The following is a 20,470-nucleotide window of genomic DNA, read 5'->3' on the forward strand; positions in this document are numbered from 1 at the left end:
TATTATTTCTGAGAATAACCATGATGCTGAGTGACTATAAGAGATGCATTTCAAAATAATGCCCTTGTTACATATGAACAATCCTTTAGTAGAAAAAGAAAATTAAAAGCACAAAGGAATCATTGACAGGCCAGGCCTCTGTGGATGACCATCAGGATCAGTTTCTGTGATGGAAACCAAAACTTGCTCCCATTAGAAGAAAAAAGAAACTGCTATTTTTAAAATAAGAGACATTCTATGAAAGATTAATGAGACTGTTACCAGAGGAGGGCTTCTCATTTTTTGATAACAACTGCAGGAAACAAATAAAAACCAAAACAAACAAACAAAAAATAATGTAGGTTTATTTCACACAGAAGCCTTACAAATGTTTTGCCAGTGGTGATTATTTTCTCTACCCATGGGAGTTCTTCTCCTGTAAAGCCCAACTGGGGAACTGTACCTCATACATGGATTAAAAAAACCTGGGTTGTTTCTACAATTTATTCCTCACAAGCTGAAAATACTTTGTGCCATCAAACCTGACCAATCTGTGTCACAGGCAATTTGGTCTCATAATTGTTAATGGTTTGCTTACTTAGAGCTTAATTTCCCCTAATATAATCTGTTCCCAGGACTTAATTAATTCAGTTACATTGAAAGTTTGGTTGGAAATAGCTGTTGAAAGTAGGCTGTTCATTCTGGATCACGAGAAATACGGCACCAATTTCTTAGCAGGCCGGGTTTTTAATTAAGTTTAGCTGACAGTAGAAGATTCATTTATCCATTCTCAAAAACTGAATTCTGTACCAAAGGCTGAAGTTTTACTGCAGGAAAGCTCAGTGGGGCTCGTGCTGGGGACCTGGAAAGGCTCCCCCGGGTACAGGGCAGAACCTGAGCTCAGCTGCACCATCAAATCCCCACTTGCACATCAAAGAATCCCAGAACTGTTTCGGTTTAGGCTCTGGGCCCATCCAGTGCAACCATCCCCCAGCACTGCCACCACTGCCCCGTGTCCCCAGGTGCCACATGCACAGGAGGACTGGACAGGGGCAGCCCTGCCCTGCACAGCCCCTCTGGGCAGACATTTCCCCTAAAATCCACCTTAAACCTCTCCCTGGGCATGCCTGGAGTCCCTCTCAGCCACTGTGGAGCAGCACCCCCAGGTTCCCTTCCACGGAGCAGCTCCCTGACCCTTCCCAAGCCATCCAAGGAGGTTTCACACCCTGTTCTCAGGAATAACACAGATACTTAATCATGGCAGTTCCACAGAACATTACAAAGCTTGTGCTTATCTTCTCTGGAAAGGTACCCTGGAGAGCACAGCTGCCTGTCCTGCTTTTCCTGTCCCCACATCACCTGGAGCACCAAAATAATTCACCTGCTTTCCAGAGAACCAGAAGGAGCTGGCTGCATGGACCAACAAAAACTTTTAATTAAGAGCTTTACATTTTTTATCATTTGATTAGCATAAAATATGAATCCAAGAAGAAAATTTGGCTTCCTTTAACTAGCCAACATCTAAAAATTGCACTGGTTTTGAAATCAGTGCATGCTAATTTCAAATGAGTTAATGGCAAATGACTTGGCCACAAAATAATATAAGCAAAGGAAAAGTATATTTGAACCCAACAGACATTTCAGTAACAGTTGGTGTTTCAAACTCAAAATATTGCTGGAGCTAAACTACAGCCCATGGTTGATAGAAATTTTGAAAATCCAATTAGAATAATTACATACCAGGACTTGGTTTGCATAAGCACCAGAGTTTGTTCTTCAAGAGAAAAGAAAACTGAAAATAATTTTGAGATAACAGTTTTGTATTGAAGTAGGCCAACTAAGACCTACGTTCCCCTTAAACCTGTACATGCAACAATACCTACAATTATTTAAACCTCTCATCTTGTGATCTACAAGCGTTCTGAACTCTTGAAAAACAAATTGAGTTTCACATACCACTAAGAAAAATCAGTCCAGAACCAAATAAGAAATTATGTAGAAATTTTTTGTTAAATCTTGAAGGAATTAAATTTGAGTAACTCCTCCCATTTAACTGTAATAAACAGATGTACAGGTCATTCAGCACAGCATAACTCTTTCCACTTGTGCTGGAAGTTACTGATATTTTTTAGGAAGCCAAACTCTTCACCACAAAGGGATTAGACAACAGCTTCTCCAAACTCAAAAAATTTCCAATATTATACGAAATATTAGCACCTCTAATCTAAAATGAACTAAAGAACTGAAAATGTAGGAGTTGGGGTTGCTGCAGAAGGCTCTGGGGAGACCTTGCAGGCCTGGAGGGGCTCCAGGAGAGCTGGAGAGGGACTGGGGACAAGGGACAGAGGGACAGGAGCCAGGGAATGGCTGCCACTGGGAAAGGGGAGATTGGGCTGGGATCTGGGCAAGGAATTGCTGGCTGGGAGGGTGGGCAGGGGCTGGGCTGGAATTCCCAGAGCAGCTGGGGCTGCCCCTGGATCCCTGGCAGTGCCCAAGGCCAGGCTGGACACTGGGGCTGGAGCAGCCTGGGACAGTGGGAGCTGTCCCTGTCCAGGGATGGACTCTAAGGTCATTTCCTGTGGCAGCAGCTCTCTGGCCACAGAGAACAAGAGATGACTTTGCCAGGATTTTCCTGGGAGACATCAGAGAAAAGAATGAGAAACAATTATTACCTCCACTTGCTGCAGCTGATGTTGTGCACATGTGGAATTTGTTGTGGAGACTTGTTTACCAAAGGGTGATTTCTTAATTGGCCACTGGATGGTGTTTGGATGGACTGACCAATTAGTTCAGACCTGTATCAGACTGCCAGGAAGGATTACGAGCTTCTTAATTAGTATTGTATTGTAATGTATAGGATGATACAGCAGAATAAAGCAATTGATCAGCCTTCTGCAATCATGGACTCAGTGCTGATTATTACCCGGCTAGGGGCCTCCAGTGACAATTTCCCACCCAAAATATTCTGGGATTCTGTGAATGTACTGAGGAATATTTCAAGTATGGCAATTTCATACCATAATTTGGTACATTTTGGGTCTCTAAACACATGAACAACCACAGAAAATAGTGTTTCTGCTACTGTTTTACCTTGGTAACGATTCAGGATTATTGACACATTATATTTCTATTTTTCTTCACAAATATATAAAGTGACTAAATTCCCACCAATGGTGCTTTCCTTTTTGTCTCTATTTCATTTCAGGGATAAGAAAAAGAGAAACTGAAAATTATATTTTGCACAGAACATGCTCTTAGAGTAGAACTGTGTAAGAAAGAAAAATAAAATTCCAATTAACTTCTGAAACCAGAGTGACCCAACAGAGACAGCGCAATGTGAATCTGGCTCCCAGAGCTTGGGGCTTGCTGTGAATTCAGAAGATATCAAAAGGTCCAACTGCTACATCCATTAACCTCACCTGGCAGGTGGGAGAATGCTACAGTACTTGTGTTTTGAAAGTCTACAGGACCATACATAAACTTAGAGGGTTTTGGGCTGCTTTCTGCTTTTTATTTCAATTTAGCCCCAGCACCAAAGTTAACGAACAAAAAGCAGCAGGGGAAGGCGGAAAGCTGGGAGTTCCACAGGCTTCCAGTGAGAGAAAGCCACAAGCCAAACAAGCTGCAGGTGACATTTATGCACATCCTCCTCTATTTCTTCCCAAACTCCTCTGTGTCTTGTCTCTTTTTTCCTATGGTTAGAGGCAAGGATTCAATCTGACCTTGGCAAATACAGACAACACTTACAGGACACCGTGGTCTGAATGCTGAGTGCCTGTGCCTTTGTCAAAGGACCTGCTGTAAAACAAAGGGGCTTTAAGTATTCTTGAGTGTCATCAAAACATTCATTCTGCCCTCTAGAATAATGCTGGGGGGAAATTTCTCATCTGCTCAGGAGTATTGTCGTTGTCTGCTCCAGTTCTCCTTGAGACACAAACACAGTGTGGAACTCTGTGCTCTGATGGAACTCCTGGCCAAGGCCCACGCTGCTCCTGGTGCTCTCCACTCCAGAGGAGCACTCAGCCAACTCCAAGGGCCCTGGCTGCAAGGTTTTGGGAAAGAATGTGCCAACACAGCAATCCAGCTCCACCACCTGAACACGGTCTCAGTCCTGCCATGTGCTGCTGCTTCCTGTGTTCTGTGAACATCTTTAATGAGCCATGCAAGTCATTAAGGCAGCTGAGAGCTAATCACAGGGATGAAGGGCAAAAAGCCTTTCAAAAGCACCCCTTAGAAGCTGGGGTTTTGGAGCTGACCCTGCTCACTGAGGGATGAGCAAACACAGCAGCAGCCTGAGACAAGCCCTTTTCAGGCAGGTGGCTCTTAAACGATCTCAGCAATGTCACTTCCAAGGAACACATTCTAGAAGGAAACATTTGTTCATCTCTGTGGGTGATTTGGGGGATTGAGACACAGATTATGACATCCAAATCCAGGGTCACAGGGGCATTCACATCAGCCCTTTACACTCAATGGATACCTCATCTGTGGTTCAGCTCACCAAGGCAGGTGCCTAATAATAAATAACAAAAAAATATTACCTGACCAAGTCCATAATAGAACTGTAAACACTGAGGCACACAAAGACATCTATTTGTGGGCCCCTAAATTTAGTTAAACTTCCATGGTGCATCCTTGCCCCTGGTTTCAGGGAGGCACTGGAAGCTCCGTTTGTTGACTAAAGAGGGTCGAAGCCATTGCAGCTGCCCTGGGACACCTCACCTGGCCTCCAGCTGATGCTCCAGCATCTCAAGATGGGCTGGGTTGGAAGGGACCTTAAAGCCCATCTCATTCCACTCCCTGCCACGGGCAGGGACACCTCCCACCAGACCAGGGTGCTCCAAGCCCCATCCAACAGCTTTTGGGTGAATCCCTAACCCGATCACACCACAGAAGCAGAAGGACATTCTCTTGCAGAGGCACCATGGACCTCTGTTTTAAATGAACAGCAAAACTCCACCCAAATTTGGAGGCTAGGTAGAAAATTTAACCTGATCCACAGGGAAAGATTCTCTAGATGCAAAGTTAAACCTTAGGTTTCAGAGAAAAAATGATCTTAAAAAGAGTTGATTGTAACTTGAAAAACTCTGACTCACAACAAGTTGAAGTGGAGCATGATTTGGAGGTGGGAGACACCAGAGAGTTTGTAATGCACCTGATGCTTTGGTGTGGACATCAGAAGCACCACTGGAAGGTGCTCTGAGCTCTCCCTTGAGCCTTCTCTTCCCCAGGCTGAACACCCCCAGCTCTCATTCTGTTTCCAGAGCAGTGAAGCTCCAGCCCTTGGAGCACCTCCACGGCCTCCTCTGGACCAGTTCCTCACCTACTGAGCAGCTCACCCACCAAATCCACCTCTCTCCAGAGAACTTGGTGCAGCTGAAGAGGTTCCCATGCTCACATCTGCATTCTACAACAAGCAAAAATTTAATCCTCACTCAAATTTGATTTTCACACCTACTACTCCGAGTCACTCTGCTCCTGTGTGAAGGATGAAAGAGATTAATGACTTACTCCTCACCTGCTGCAATATTAACTGAGCCATTGAGCTTTATGGCACAAATACTCACCACCCTGCAAATATAAAACCTGCTTCACTTCTGAACTTATTCTGAGATGAAAATCGATTTACATTCCAATACTGTGCTGCCTTCCTGCAGTAGTCACAAATTGTCACTTCTCAGCTAATTGGCTGCAGTCAGCAGTTGGCTCAGAAATGCCAATTATATGTGTTTTGTCTTCCCATGTGAACTCTCTCATGTTGTGCAGAGTGAACACAGGCACGACTGTCTCTAAATTAAAAACAGCACTTAGGATGTGGTCCCAAATTTCACAGCATCCCAGAAATTATCACACAAATCTGACAAATGAGAAGTATTTGTTCAATAAAGAGCCAGCAGCTGAATTGTGATGCACATCTAAATTTAAAGTCCACTAGGAAATAAAATTCTGGGAAGTCCCATAATTGAAACAGCAAACTCAGCTCAGACCCTGCACACCTCCACATGACAGAAACACGCCCCAAGAAAGAGAAGGCAAGGGCCAGAAAGAACTCAATTCTTCTGATTCTTCATTCAGAATTCTTCTGAATTCTCTGAATTTCTCAGTACTTCTTTCAGGCCATTTACAAGACAAAAGACTCTGAGGGGCTGGAGAGTGGCCAGGACAGGAGCAGAGCTGGGAAGGGGCTGGAGAATCCCTGAGGGAGCTGGGCAGGGGCTGGAGAATCCCTGAGGGAGCTGGGCAGGGGCTGGAGAATCCCTGAGGGAGCTGGGAAGAGGGCTGGAGAATCCCTGAGGGAGCTGGGAAGGGGCTGGAGAATCCCTGAGGGAGCTGGGCAGGGGCTGGAGAATCCCTGAGGAGCTGGGCAGGGGCTGGAGAATCCCTGAGGAGCTGGGAAGAGGCTGGAGAATCCCTGAGGGAGCTGGGCAGGGGCTCAGCCTGGAGCAGAGGAGGCTCAGGGGGACCTTGTGGCTCTGCACAGCTCCTGCCAGGAGGGGACAGCCGGGGGGTCGGGCTGTGCTCCAGGGAACAGGGACAGGAGCAGAGGGAACGGCCCCAGGGCAGGGTCTGGGTGGGCACTGGGGACATTCCTCATGGAAAGGCTGCCCAGCCCTGGCACAGCTGCCCTGGGCAGTGATGGAGTGCCCCTCCCTGAAGGGATTTAACGGCCATGTGCATGTGGCACTTGGGAGGGAAGGATCCCATTGCACTTGGGAAGGAGGGATTCCGTGGCACTTGGGAAGGATCTCATTCAACTTAGGAAGGATCCTGTTGCATTTGGGAAGGAGGCATTCCATGGCATTTGGGAAGGAGGGATCCCTTTCCTGGCCCCGTGCCCAGTAGAGCTCTGACACTGTCTGCATGCATGCTGACTACTGCATGAGAGGTTCAGCATGGAGAAAATGAAAACTTTAGCACATAACAGCTCAAACTCTCATTTAGTCTACTGAGCTTAAAAGGAATAAAAGTTGTTTTCCTAAAGAGCAGGTGATGTAAGTTCACAAGAAGGAATCAAGAATAAAAAGTATGAAACAGCCAAACCAATATTTGCAAGTTTCTTTTTTAAGGGTTCAATATAACTGACAGATGGAAACAGGCAGAACCTGCTGTCTTGCATCATTTCTGACCAGACAAAACAGGGGGAAAAATGCAAGACAGAGCTGAGGGTTGCAGTAGTGTTAATGGGGAAAACAAGCTCTGTCTCCTTCCCAAGGAAGCTGAGTTCCAAGGATCATATTGGATGAGAAATTTACCATGTTTATCAACTGGTAGCAAAACATCTTGTAACATGTCAGCTGCAGGAATCTCATCGTCAATAAAACAAAGTAGCACAGTAAGTGTATATATATTTATACATATTACATATAGAATCAAAGAATGGTTTTTAAAGATTATCTCATTCCAGCCCCAAAAGAAATAGGTATTTATATAAATAATCAAATTAAAACACCTTTGAATGACAACACTGTCACATTATTACACAACAATGAATCCACAAGTCATCTCAAACATCCCATCATGACCTGAAGTGGCAGCAATTAAGACCCCCCAAATTTACTTTAAACAAACCACATAACATCAGGATCAGTTTTAAAGAGCCGTGAAATCAGAACCATAGGGCTGGACTGCTTCATTCATGACAGGTTTTTCTGTTGAGAGCCTTGGCTATGATTTGGTGTTCAAGAAAGTGAAAAAAATAACCGTGCTGGGTGGTGCAGAATGGACAACTTCTCTACAAGCTCTCAGATTTGCATTGAAAAGGCCAGGTGATCACCACCTATCACTAAAAAATTTCTAGAACTCATAATTCACCCTTTTGTCATGAAGAAATTCCCAATAAAATAGTGAAGTGACAAATCAATTGACAGAATTTACTTCAATCCCCAGTCAAGATATTAATGTAATTTATTGATATTTTTGGTCCAGGTGTGGGAAGGTGGATGGTGGTAATCTTGCATGCAAAACAGACTGGTAAAGAAGTAATTATACATGGCACTTATAACTTTAAAAAAAAATTCAAAAGAGGGCCAATTTAAGAAAAAAACCCTATGAAATCCCCAGTCATGCCAGAAATTTGTTCCTATACAGGATTGGGACAGTACTACCCTGCCCTGACCCTGCTCTTGCTTGCCAACATTGCTGGGAGCAACATTTGCCAATACAGTAAAGCTACTCAAAAATCTTAGTCATACAAAGTCAGGGAAAATAAGTGAGTGAAAAATATTTCAAGACATTCCAGTGACATTTTTTTCCCCAAAAGAAGCCCCACAGTCAGCTGAGAGCTGCCAGTGGAGTGCTGGTGTCTCTGGCTCTGTGTTTGGGAGCTAAACCAGCCACAGGCATTTGGGTTTGTCACCCTGTCCTGGGGTGACTTTATGATGCTCGCATCCCCACCGCTCTGTTTAGCCCAGAAATAAGTTCTGCACCTTTCAGGCTGCTTCTGAGAGCAAAGGGGGAGAGAAGAAGCAGCAGGTTGTTTGCAGACACTGCACTCACTCCTCCACATTCCTGCTCCTGGACTGTTGTCTGCAGATGGACAGACAGTGGGACAGAGCTCTCCTTTGCTTTTAGTTAGTTTTAGCTAGCTGAGGCACAGAAGTTCCCTGGACTGTGGTTTTATTCTTTCTTTGGACCTGTTTAAACCTGCTCTGGACTGAACACCCAGCAGAGCACCAGCAGCTCACACCTGTGCCCACCTGGCCAGCCTGGGCTGGGGCATTTCCAGCACTGGAGGGACTGATCAGAGACTGATCAGAGACTGAGTGAGCCGAGCCACAGCCCCACGGAGGGACCTTCTGAGTGTGCCATCTCTGCAGTGAGAGGTGTTATTGTTTAATACGGTTCATTTTTTGTGCTGGTGAAGGCTTTGCCTGTTAAATAAACAGGTTTTTCCACGTTTTCCAAGGAAATCTTTTCCTGAACCAGCCTGAGAAGTGCTGCTTGAATCTGCTTTCTAGAGAGACCTCTTTGGAGGTTTTCTCCCAAATTTGGGACACACCCTCTCTTAGCTCTGGATATACTATCCCTCGTGGTTTAGCCAGGCTGAATCCACTGTCGCATTTCAGTGGGTGGCTTCTTCTATTTTACTGCCAATATGCTTTTCTCTCCTTCATTAACTCTGCTCACTCTTCTGACTCTTAAAATAAGCTTTTGTATAAAGAAAAGTATCTCACTCTTTTAGCTTCTCAGCAATGGCCCACAGCACTCATTTTCTGAAATATATTTGAATTTGGGATCTATATTTACGTTCTCTGGTGGGTTATGGTATTTTCAAGAGTTATTCATTGTAGAAATACAGCAACTTCAAGCAACCAGCACTGGCCTCACCCAGAAGAAATTAATGCCTGATTCAGACTTAGCTTCCATAGAAAATTAATTCTGCAATTTTTTTTTGTATTTTCCAGCCCTGCTTTCAAAAAGAGAGAAAAAAATCAGCTTCCTTAAAATTAAGGCAATCAACATATATGTCACTGTCAGATCTCAATAAAACACCATCCAAGAAATGCTCCAGGTATTATTAAATCTGAACTGCAGACTGTGTCTCTCTGGTATCCTATACCTTTTCTTATTAATGCAGCTGAAGTTTGCAACAGGCATTCAAAGAGTCTTCCAGTGCCGTAGAAAGGTATTACAATAAACCTCACAAAAGTTATGGGAATCACTACAGTTAATCCCAAGAAATCCCAAGCTGCAGATGTAAAACCCCAAGATTCATTCATTGCCCCTGGCAGGGCCTGGAGGGGCTCCAGGAGAGCTGGAGAGGGACTGGGGACAAGGGACAGAGGGACAGGAGCCAGGGAATGGCTCCCACTGCCAGAGGGCAGGGCTGGATGGGATCTTGGGAATGAGGAATTGTTCCCTGGCAGGGTGGGCAGGCCCTGGCACAGGGTGCCCAGAGCAGCTGGGGCTGCCCCTGGATCCCTGGCAGTGCCCAAGGCCAGGCTGGACAGGGCTGGGAGCACCTGGGACAGTGGGAGGTGTCCCTGCCATGGCAGGGGTGGACTGCACCTTCATCTCCCTTCCAAGCTAAACCATTCCATGAATCTCCAATAAAAATCCACATCCCTGCCCCAACACAGCGCCTGGGAAAAATCTGGCATGAACAAGTATCAGGATTGTTCATGCTACAACCTCCTGCAAAAAGGACTAAAGTGGCACCACCTCCTGCCAAGGGTTAACTGCCTGTGAGAGAAATCCTCCTTTTAAAGGATTTTAGAAGGTGCTAACAAAAATATTACTTAATCGAAAAGGGAACAACTTCTAAAAGGAGAAAAATGTCATCTGTTGATGCCAAAAATAAGGTGGCAGGAGCAGATAAAACACCAGCAGCTGTTTCATGTTTTAAAGGACCATTTAACTGTTCTGTTTTAAATCTTTCCATCCTACAGTAGAAGATGTCAGTTTGCCTGTTCTGAAAAATCAGCATGTAATTGCATGCCTCCAAAAGTAATTACATTCAACAGCAAATTTCATCAGATTAACAAATTGATTTATGTTTCATTGTTGGGTTTCAAGAAAACCTCTCACATGGCAAGAGAGATGCAGGGAGAGAGGCTCAAAAGCACCTGCAGTTACAGCTAAGCAAAGGCAAGGGACATCATTAGCAAACAACTTTGGCATTGCAATGCTTTCAGAAGCAACAGAAAAAAAAGAACATTTTTGGAATAAAGGGTCCCAGAGAGTTGAGGATGGTTTTATCTCTGCACTTACATCTCTTTCTTGTTAAATATGCACAAGGCACATGAGGACCTGGCAGGAAAGCTGTCCAGATCAGCAACCTCACTGCAATTTCAAGCCTACATAATTATTTTATCAAAGCAATCCCTACCTATCTGAATGTGCTTTATTCTCTTTGGCCAACAAAGATACTCCTCCTTTGCCCTCACGGAGACCTTTCATTCGAAGAACCTGTTGCTTTTGGTTTGAGAATGACCCTAATTCAGAGAAAGACTGGAAACCTCCAGGGGCCACATCCAGTCCTCAGGGGTTATTTATCCTGTATCAAATACCTAATGCTCCTTCCAGAGAGGAATCAAGGCATTAGAGACAGCTCTGGCCCTGCCTTTTAACTGTGGATGGTTTCTTCACTCTCTCTTTTTCCATGGATTCTCAAAGCCTTTTAGTCAGGCTGTAAAGCTCCAAGAGGGAAAGGCAGAGAGCATCACTGCTGGCAATGATCATGCCACCTAAAGAGGTGGAAAGCCTAAAATTAAAGGAATGTGTGAGATCTGCTGTTCCTCCAGCTCTGTTTTGGGCCCCTCCTCACCTGGCAGGAGCTAAGGGAACCCCAAAGCTTTCCTTGGCTGTCATCCATCATTTAGCTCTGGAGGAAAATAAATGCTTCCTGAACTACACCAAACATGAATGGAAAATAAAATTAAACCTTAATTGAAACTGATATTAAGATTCTTGCTAATGCAGACCACCTGTTTTAGGGGTAATGTTGCAAATGAAACTAGCAGGTTGATGGGGAAGAGCATTAGAAGAAGAATTGCAAATCAAAAGTGCTTTAATGAAGGAGCCTTCCTTTGAACAATGAGAATTTCAGAAGGTTTTAGTATTTACATACTGGAGGACACAACACCAATGAAACATTGAAATAAATGATGAAAAAGATCAGACTGAGTGCTTTGAGGATTGTGGAGTCTTCTTAAAAATGTAATTCCTGGCAGTGTGCAAAATATGGGCTAATATTTCCAACTTGAATAGCCACATTCAGCATAAGGAAAAACAAGAGCCATTCCTCAGCAGAATCTCAACTTAGTGTAAAATTCATCTGACTCAAAACACAGCTGACACCGGGTGGCTCCACCTGAACTTTGCCGACAAACAAGACAGGAAACGCCCCCGAGCTAGGGAATAGACCCATTTCCAGCATCACTGCCAGCTCTGCTGAGCCAACAGATGTGCAGGGAGTTTGCTCTCCTACACCCCTACAGACATTTTCAGCGTAGCACTGGAAACCAGTGGGAACTGTTCCCAGGTCAAAGGAGGCAATTAGTCACTACCACACAATCCTTTGGGAAACCCTTGGGCTGCAGAGGGAGGCAGAGAAGTCTTCTGATGCCCATGAAAGAACAGAGCTTCAGCTACTCCCTTAAAACAGCTCAGGACAGAAGAAAAGGTCTTAAAAAAATCAGTAGTCCCAGGTCTAATATTCAAGGCACCTGAATCCAAGAAACTGGCAGTTCCCAGAGGTTTAACGGGAGCACAGTTGTGCTCCCACATCTGTCAGAAATCTCACTTCATGCAGCACTGCAGCTCTTCACTGGAGCACTAAAATGAGCATTTTCCTTCCAAGGTTGGATGCAGTCATCCTGGCAATGGGAATTTAAGAAAAGCAACAGAAGGCAGAGAGGGAAGGCCCCGAAGAAAGGGTTCATTAAAGAGCACCTCAGCTAATGGCTGACATCTCATTCCTGGGGACTGCACCTGCAATGGATCTGTACAGAGCAGCTGGAGATGTGACACCTGGATTTCTCCTGTGGAGCCAGGCTGGGAGAGCTGGGAATGTTCAGCCTGCAAAGAGAAGGCTCTGGGATAACCTTATAGCCCCTCCCAGAGCCTAAAGGGGCTCCAGGAGAGCTGGAGAGGAACTGGGGACAAGGACCTGGAGTTCCAGGACAAGGGGGAATGGCTTCCACTGCCAGAGGGAAGGGTTAGACGGGATTTGAAATTCTTCCCTGTGAGGCCATGGCACAGGTTGGCCTGAGAAGTTGTGATTTCCCCATCCCTGGAATTGTTCCAGGCAAGGTGGGATGGGGTTTGGATCACCCTGGGATAGTGGAAGGTGCCCCTGCCCATGACAGGGGTTTCAATGAGATGGTCTTTAAGGTCCCTTCCAATCCAAACCCATCTGTGATTCCAGGATTCCGTGTGCCAGTCCAAACACAGTCATCTGTGGCAGTCACCTGGATCACTGCCAAAAGAAAGCACCACAGACCAAATTCTGGTTTAATTACACCACATTTGAGCCTGTCCCCAGTTTCCACATCTCCCAAGAGTGACAGTTTCTGCACTTGCCCTCCTGACACCTCCTGTGCCAGCTGCCATCCACTGAAGGGCCATGAATTGTTTCACCTTGCAGTTCACCACTCACCCTTTCAGCAGAGGAACCAGAGAGCAATGCAGCATTCACGGGCTCACCAGGACCTTCCTGTCAGGGTAAACAGCATCTCTGGAGCAGAGTAACTATGACAACACATATGTGACTGAGCTAAACAATCCACAGATTGTCTTTCAGGTCCCTCCAAACCTGTTTGTTCCATGAACTATCTGAGTAAAAAGGGATAAAGATATAAAGGAGACTGTATAGATAGATCATCCTGAAATAAATCAAGCAGAGGAAACCAGAAGAAATTTTGGGATACAAAAATTGAAGACAGCAGAGGCAATTTTAGCTATTTCTCCATTACAGCCTTTATGAAATCTGAGTGGAAGGCAACAATTTCAGCGAGTTGAATGTTCCCCACTGGTTCTCAAATGCACTTCAAACAGAGGGAGCTATGCAATGCTGCTGCAGCCTCCACCACCCTGCACATGCAGCGATGCTGCATAGTCACAGTGGCACTTTTTGAAGCCCAACACGACAATGAATTGCCAAGAAAATGATATATAGTGAATACCTAAAGAGATTTTGCAAATGGCACATTTTGTATGCAAGGGCTGCAAAATTCCTTCGCCTCTTTTTGTTTCTTGAAGCATTTGGTTCATAATTAACATTTCAGCGTGTTCAAATCAAAATCCTTCAACCAACACAAAGGAAAGACAGGAGGCAATTGCCAGTTAATGATACAATTACAAACTGGTTTTGCCTTAATCAGCTCCTAAATGTCTTACACATTCTCAGAATGTAGAGATCAATGCAAGATGCTAAGATGCTTGGAATCTGAGAGGAAAAAATCAAATATCAAATGGGACAGAATGTTAGTGAATATAAACAATAGTTTAGGTATGAAACAAGCCTAAACCACCAATTTCTATTTAGTGAGTGGTAGCAAACACCATCAGCAGTAAATTGAGATGAAGCAGAAATCTTACAGCCAGGGGAGAGTTTCCTGCATTAGCAGATCAAATTTTCACCCTCCTGTACACTCTGGAGAGAATTCACTCATTGGACTGGGCCCCAGGTAAATACATACAAGTTTAAACAGTGTTAAAGCCTGCTGACATTTACACAGGTATCTAAGAGAATCTCAAATTCTCACCATTAACTACTTGTCAGCTCCAGAACTCAGTTTCACCTTAGAGTGAGCTGACTTTGCATGGATTGAAACCCACAAAGAAAACTCCCCTGGAAGTTTCTGCCCTGAATTCCTTTGCTTCTTACTGTGCTGTTGTACAGCAGATTATTTACAGCCAATGTCTCTCTTCTACTCTGAGCTAAGTTTGGAAAGAAGAACAAAGCAAACTCACGATGAAGATTAAGCAAAGAGGAAGAACCATGGGGAAAAGATGACTATTTCATTTGCATAAGTGAAAAAAATCTCCATCCTTCTACCCCCATTAATGTCCTTTCCTAAAGGGTACACTCCCAGTTTGGGGGAAGACAGGGAATGTTTAGAACCTGGCTGAGGAGAGGAAGGTGAACAGCTGGGGTTTGCTAAATGTTCAAAATTCCGTGTGTCCAACACTAGCAGCAAAGATGAGCTCAGAAAGCAGAGAGAATGGAAATATCCAGAAACTGTTGACAAGACCTTACCGGGATTTTCAGGAAAGCTTGGCAAAGTAAGACTTTAAGTGAACTCCTTCGTGCTTGGAGCTGCTCGGAAAGGAGGAATTAGGAAGAAGACTGCTGTACTTTGAAGGCTTTCTGCATTTTGCTGTGTGAGTTCTTTTACTGAATAATCATTTTAAGTCATTAACCAGGCAGGGAAAGATATTCTAAACTAATAAACTTTAAAAAAATAAATGAACTGAAGTGGTTTGAAAAGAGGTGGAGCAAGACAGGGAAAGAAGAGCCAGAACTCAGCATTGGCAGGGACACAGCCATTTCTTACACAAAGGAGCACTTACACTTTCCAAGTGCAGATCTTAACAGGCAAGGAGAGAGAATAAATAAGAGACAGATTTCAGTCAAGGACCTCAAGATAAAGTTTGCAATACTTAGAAAAACAAAATAAGGTGGATTGTAGAATTGTTTTGCAGTAAAATCTACATTTATAAAGTTTTCTGGTGCAAGATTTTGTATATACATAAGCACTCGTGTTTAAATACATCTGTTGTATTGAAATTGAAATGGAAAATAAGCCAGGACAAGTGAGTGTATGCACAATGACAGTTTACTAAGACAGTCAAACAAAGAATAAACCCCTAAAATATGATTTGGACATGCTGCACTGCCCAGGAGCAGCCCAAACACACGCATGAGCTGCCAGGTGATGCACATACATAAGGACAGAATAATTTCCAGCAGCTTGGCAAGAGCAGAGTTTTCCTGACTTCAACATACTCTATTAAAATCAGTGTAATTTCCAAAGGAAATTGAAACATGTTCTGTCGCTGTGTGACAGTTTAATAGTGGAGGTGCAATGAGGAATACTGGAGGAGACAAGCTAGAAGATAAGAGAACAGCTTGCATCCTGCCCATACTGCAACATGGAGTTTTAATTAACGAGCCAGTCTGCCCTGAAGGACTGATCCCAACAGCACAGGAACTTTTCTGCAGGGAAATCAGGGATGAACCCCTTGAAAAACAAAGGAGAGAAGGAAAGTATAGGAAATTATAACAGAAGGAAACGATTCCTGAGAAGAATGTAACATGGGATGAGTCAAGGACTGATGGCCAGGAAGTCTTAAAAATCACAGAATCAGAGAATGAGGTGAGTTGGAAGGGATCTTAAAGCTCATCTCAATCCACTCCCCTGACATGGGCAGGGACACTTTCCACTACACCAGGGTGCTCCAAGCCTCATCCAACCTGGCCTGCAACACTTCCAGGGATGGGGCAGCCACAGCTTCTCTGAGCATTTGTCCAAAAAAATCTTTGCCCCACAAACCTGTACCATGATTTCACTTCTATTTTATCATATCAAACACAAACTACAGGAGCCACGACTTCAAAAAAAAAATGAAGAAAATTGAGGTATGGAAAGGACAGGTAAGGACACAGATTGCAGCTGAGGGAAGGTCAATCCCTCACAGCAGACTGCACAAGACCTGAAAGGACACAGCGAGTCCTGGTTTTCAGCTATGCACTGAAGAGGAAACTAACAGAAATTCTATGGACCACAGATTGCTGGTCGTTGCCAGACTTCTTCACAAAAGCTGTGTCTCAATGAATAAGAGCTGATGCTATTTTAGACCTTGTTTTGGTAAGTAATAAAGATATTAAGAAGAGCTGGTGATAAAACATTAACTTGGATTGAGTGCATACAAGCACATTCACATTAAATTAAGGATAAAGAGTGGTTAAGTGTTGTAAGAGAATCAAAGTTCACTCTTTAACTATGAGAAATGAAATCAAACAGTAAAATCAAGTGGGTAAGGAGATCAGGAATGGGAAAGCTGCCATCTAAATATTTCTCTCAGGTCAAAGATGCAAAACTATTTGAAAGCTGCATCCTCAGAGCTAACCTCGAAAGGGACATGAGGATCAATTAGAAAGAATTTGTATTAAGGAGAGGAAAGGATTCATTAGCAATGTCTTTAAAGCCAGCAAGAAGTAGAGAGATAAAATAAGAACTGCCAGAAGTCAAGCTGTGCCATTGCTCAGCAAATGAAAACAAAGCAGCAAGAGATGTTTCAACCATACAAGTAAAGGAAACCAAGAGGGGAAGGGAAGAGGGGATGCTGGAAGGAGAGGTAAGAGAAAAACCATTCAGCTGTATCCCTAACACACAGTTCTGCAGCAATAAATAACAAGTAAATAAATCAGGGTAAGGTACAGCCCAGCACTGACTATGGAAAATCAAGTATCAATCAAAATTAACCATAAGGTTAAAAAAAAAAATTACTTTTTTTCCTGACTCCTGCAATTACTAATTTGATGAAAGAGAAGCTCAAATATTTAAATAAATCATTGCATAAGTGCTCACCTTTGTACACAGGTGCCACTTCCCCTATGACAAGTAGTACTTACATGAAAGTGAGGAGGTTTGGGACTTGCTACTTGAGTATCCAATGACAAAGATTTTACATTGCAGCTCAACTCCTCCATATTTAAAAATCAGGACTTGAAAATAAACTAAGACTTTATCAGTTTATGACGTAAAAACTGTCCAGCTGCAAACCAATTACCAACTGTAAGTGATATTAAAAAGAGTCCAAAGCCAACCTGCCAAATCTTCAGTCTGCAATCAACAAGACAAAGTTTCCCAAGCAATTAAAACCCAGTATCTTTAGGAAAAGGTGATAAAAACATTTCACAAGTATTCCTAATACTTTTCTAAAATTCAGGAAAAATATCACTATAGCTTAAGGACCTTTTTTCCAGGTGGATCTCATTTTCTTGCTCAATATTATCCTGTGCACTGTTATCTCATTTTCTTGCTCAATATTATCCTGTGCATTATTTGTTGAGAGAGTGAGTTTGCCTGACCAGTAATTTTGAAACACCAAGTGCATTAATGTGAAATGTCAGCTTTCACAAAACAATCACATGTACAAGGGTGAAGATGGAAGGATTTGGGTTCCCATATTTGACCAAGTTTCTTCAATAAGGCAGAATTCAAATATGCCAAGCTTTAGTTGAGCTCTGTGGCTGCCCCATCCCTGTAATTATTGGAGGTTGGACAGGGCTGGAGCAAGCTGGGCTGGCCAAAGCTGTCCCTGCCTATGGCACCTTTAAAGCTCTTCCAACCCAAACCCTTCCATGATCTCCACTCCAGACCTCCAAGGATTTTGTCCTTCAAACAAAAGACACCATCACTCTGAGCACACAGGGAGCTGATACCTGACCAGCCCCCTGCAAGAAAGGTGGCTGAGGCTGCTCTGAATTGTGAGCTACCTCAGCAGCTGCAGGACCCATGACTGCAATCACAGAGTGATTCTATCACTCTGTCTGATTTTATCACCATCATTTACAGAGTGATTCTGTCTGATTTTAGGACCACCAGTCAGAAAGTTATTCTGTCTGATTTTATCACCACCAAGCTCCACCACTGCTCCTCCTGCACCACTTCATCACCTCAGGCACTGCCTGCCAACCCCCTACCCTGAATAAAGGGGAAGGATGAGCTGCTCGTCCTGCACTGCCACCAGCCCGAGGCAGCAGCAGGAGAAAGGGGGCGGCCCTTGAGCTGGGCCTTTGGAGTACAGGCACTAAAGAGCTACTACAGCATTTCCTCTGTCTGCTCTTTCCAGGCTTCCTTTTCAGCTTAATCAGTCTTTTTCTACAACATCAAGATCTGCACATTTGAAGTCAGACACCTCGTCAAACACAACCCTGTTAACAAATGAGTGTCTCTATTTCACAGCACATCTTCAGATCCCCTGGGCTGAGGCAACATCAGAAGATTCCTCTCACCCTCTTCCTCTTACCCGGGAACATCAGACTCTGTCTGCTCGGGGATTACACCAGCCTGCTTCAGCTTGGGTTCCTCCAAGCACAGCAAACTGCCACCGTTTTGAGAGAAATAGAAAAAGCACATTTAAACAATCTGACATATATTAGCAGCTCCTACCTGTATTTTTATGGGCCAGGTGAAATTGCTGACGTAAACAAAGAAGGTGATGTTCGGGTTGTTGCGGAAATCAAATTTCTCATTGGAAAAACTGTCCTTGTATTCTTTTATATTAGTTCTGGAAACAACTGGAATTTCCTCCCCAGCCTGTGTGCCAGCTGTTGTAAGGAGTAGCAAGAAAAGATATTTAAAAAGGATATTTAAAGGTGTATTTAAAAGAAAACAAACAAAAGGGCAAACCATTCTAAATTCTAATTTTAAAAAATTGACTATTCATTCATAACCAAGTAATTTAAACTGCACTGCATTATCAAAACCACTGTGTGCCAAGAGGTTGCATTGTAAAAAATCAAATTTGCACTTTCAGTGTTTACAAAATACACTATTAAAGATGAAAACATAGGGGTTTTTTTAAACAATTTATTTCCTTCCTCAGGCTGATAATTTAAGAACACTATGCAAAAAGTACATAGGTTCAAAACGCCCCAAAACTTTCCCACTTAAATTTGCCTTATTCAGAAACTGATAAATGAAAGAAGCTCCTGAGTAACTCAGATCATCCTCAATTTACCTGCAAAACTTGTGGACCAAGTAATGTTGAGGTTGAAGTTTTTAGATGCATTGATGAACATGTCCAGGTCTCTGTTTTGCTAATGGAAGAAACAAAAAAGAAACGCCATTTTTAGGATAAGCAGTTTTACTGTACTGTTTCCTAGGAAATCATTGCTACAAAAAGATCATCTTGAAATTTGTTACCTACATAAGGAAAATACATCAAGCTAAAAACTACATACGATATTTTCTGGAAGAAGTATTCTCTTCCTCGAGGAAAACATAACAAAGGAGTCATGTGTACAGAATATCAGAGGAAGAACTGAGACACAAGATATGGGGAAAACAAGCAAAACATCTCTGCTCTGGAGACAGGCCAAGGGAGATGGGATTTTTCAGCCTGCAGAAGAGAAGTGCCTGAGGAGTGCCTGAAAGGGCTCCAGGAGAGCTGGAGAGAGACTGGGGACAGGATCCAGGGAATGGCTTTCCACTGCCAGAGGGCAGGGCTGGATGGGATACTGAGAATTGTTCTCTGGGAGGGTGGGGAGGGGCTGGGCTGGAATTCCCAGAGCAGCTGGGGCTGCCCCTGGATCCCTGGCAGTGCCCAAGCCAGGCTGGACACTGGGGTGGAGCAGCCTGGGACAGTGGGAGGTGTCCCAGACCTGGCAGGGGGGTCTGGAACAGGATGGGCTTTAAGGTCCCTTCCAGCCCAAACTGGTCTGTGATTTTAAAAAAACTGGAATGGCTCAGAGGTTGTTCCAACAACTGGTAAGAATCAGATGTGGCTCTTTATGAAATCTTCCTGTGATGATCTGGGACTGCACAGCCAAGCCAAGCTCAAAGAGCTCTGGTTGCTTCATGGAGCAGGACACACCTTCCATATCACAGGACTACACCTGAAGACCCACACAACTGTAACAATTCTTTGCCTCCAGGGCCAAGAGAAGACAAAGAATAAAGTTAAAAGGGAAAATAGAAAATGTACCTCTTCAGGTGTTGCTACAAAGTTGATTGCTGTGTAATAGCGATCGTCCTCCTGGGAAAGGCTGAAGGTGAACTGATAGTCGATGAGGAGAGTATCTGTAAGGAATGCAGGGAGACAGTTATCCCTTCTCCTGCAATAAAGTAACTTCTGTAAAGGAAGGCATGATGTCACTGAAGGGTTTCTTGGACATCCAGGACACAACACTATCCTGACACAGCTACAAATTACTTCAGCCTACATATGATCCCACATAAGGAACAAAATCTCCAGGAGCTGAGCCTAGAGAAGGAAGAGAGGTGGCTTACAATTGCCAGGGAACAGCCTCCAGCCT

General features: G+C 43.8%; 1 protein-coding gene across 2 annotated transcripts in view; it reads right to left on the reverse strand.

The window, feature by feature from the left end:
• The window catches only part of ATRN (attractin), a 149,159-nt gene that overhangs the window by 45,681 nt on the left and 83,008 nt on the right, over positions 1-20,470 (reverse strand). For both annotated transcript variants that reach the window (XR_007777543.1, XM_050974261.1), the window contains exons 22-24: positions 20,140-20,234; positions 19,174-19,252; positions 18,603-18,760 (exon numbers count right to left, since the gene is read on the reverse strand). Coding sequence is in view for 1 of the 2 variants with exons in the window: in XM_050974261.1 (XP_050830218.1) it covers positions 18,603-18,760; positions 19,174-19,252; positions 20,140-20,234 (332 nt within the window). In the remaining variant the exon portion in view is untranslated. The remainder of the gene's footprint in view (positions 1-18,602; positions 18,761-19,173; positions 19,253-20,139; positions 20,235-20,470) is intronic.

This window comes from Serinus canaria, chromosome 4, assembly GCF_022539315.1.
Source record: "Serinus canaria isolate serCan28SL12 chromosome 4, serCan2020, whole genome shotgun sequence".
NCBI classification, from domain to species: domain Eukaryota; kingdom Metazoa; phylum Chordata; class Aves; order Passeriformes; family Fringillidae; genus Serinus; species Serinus canaria.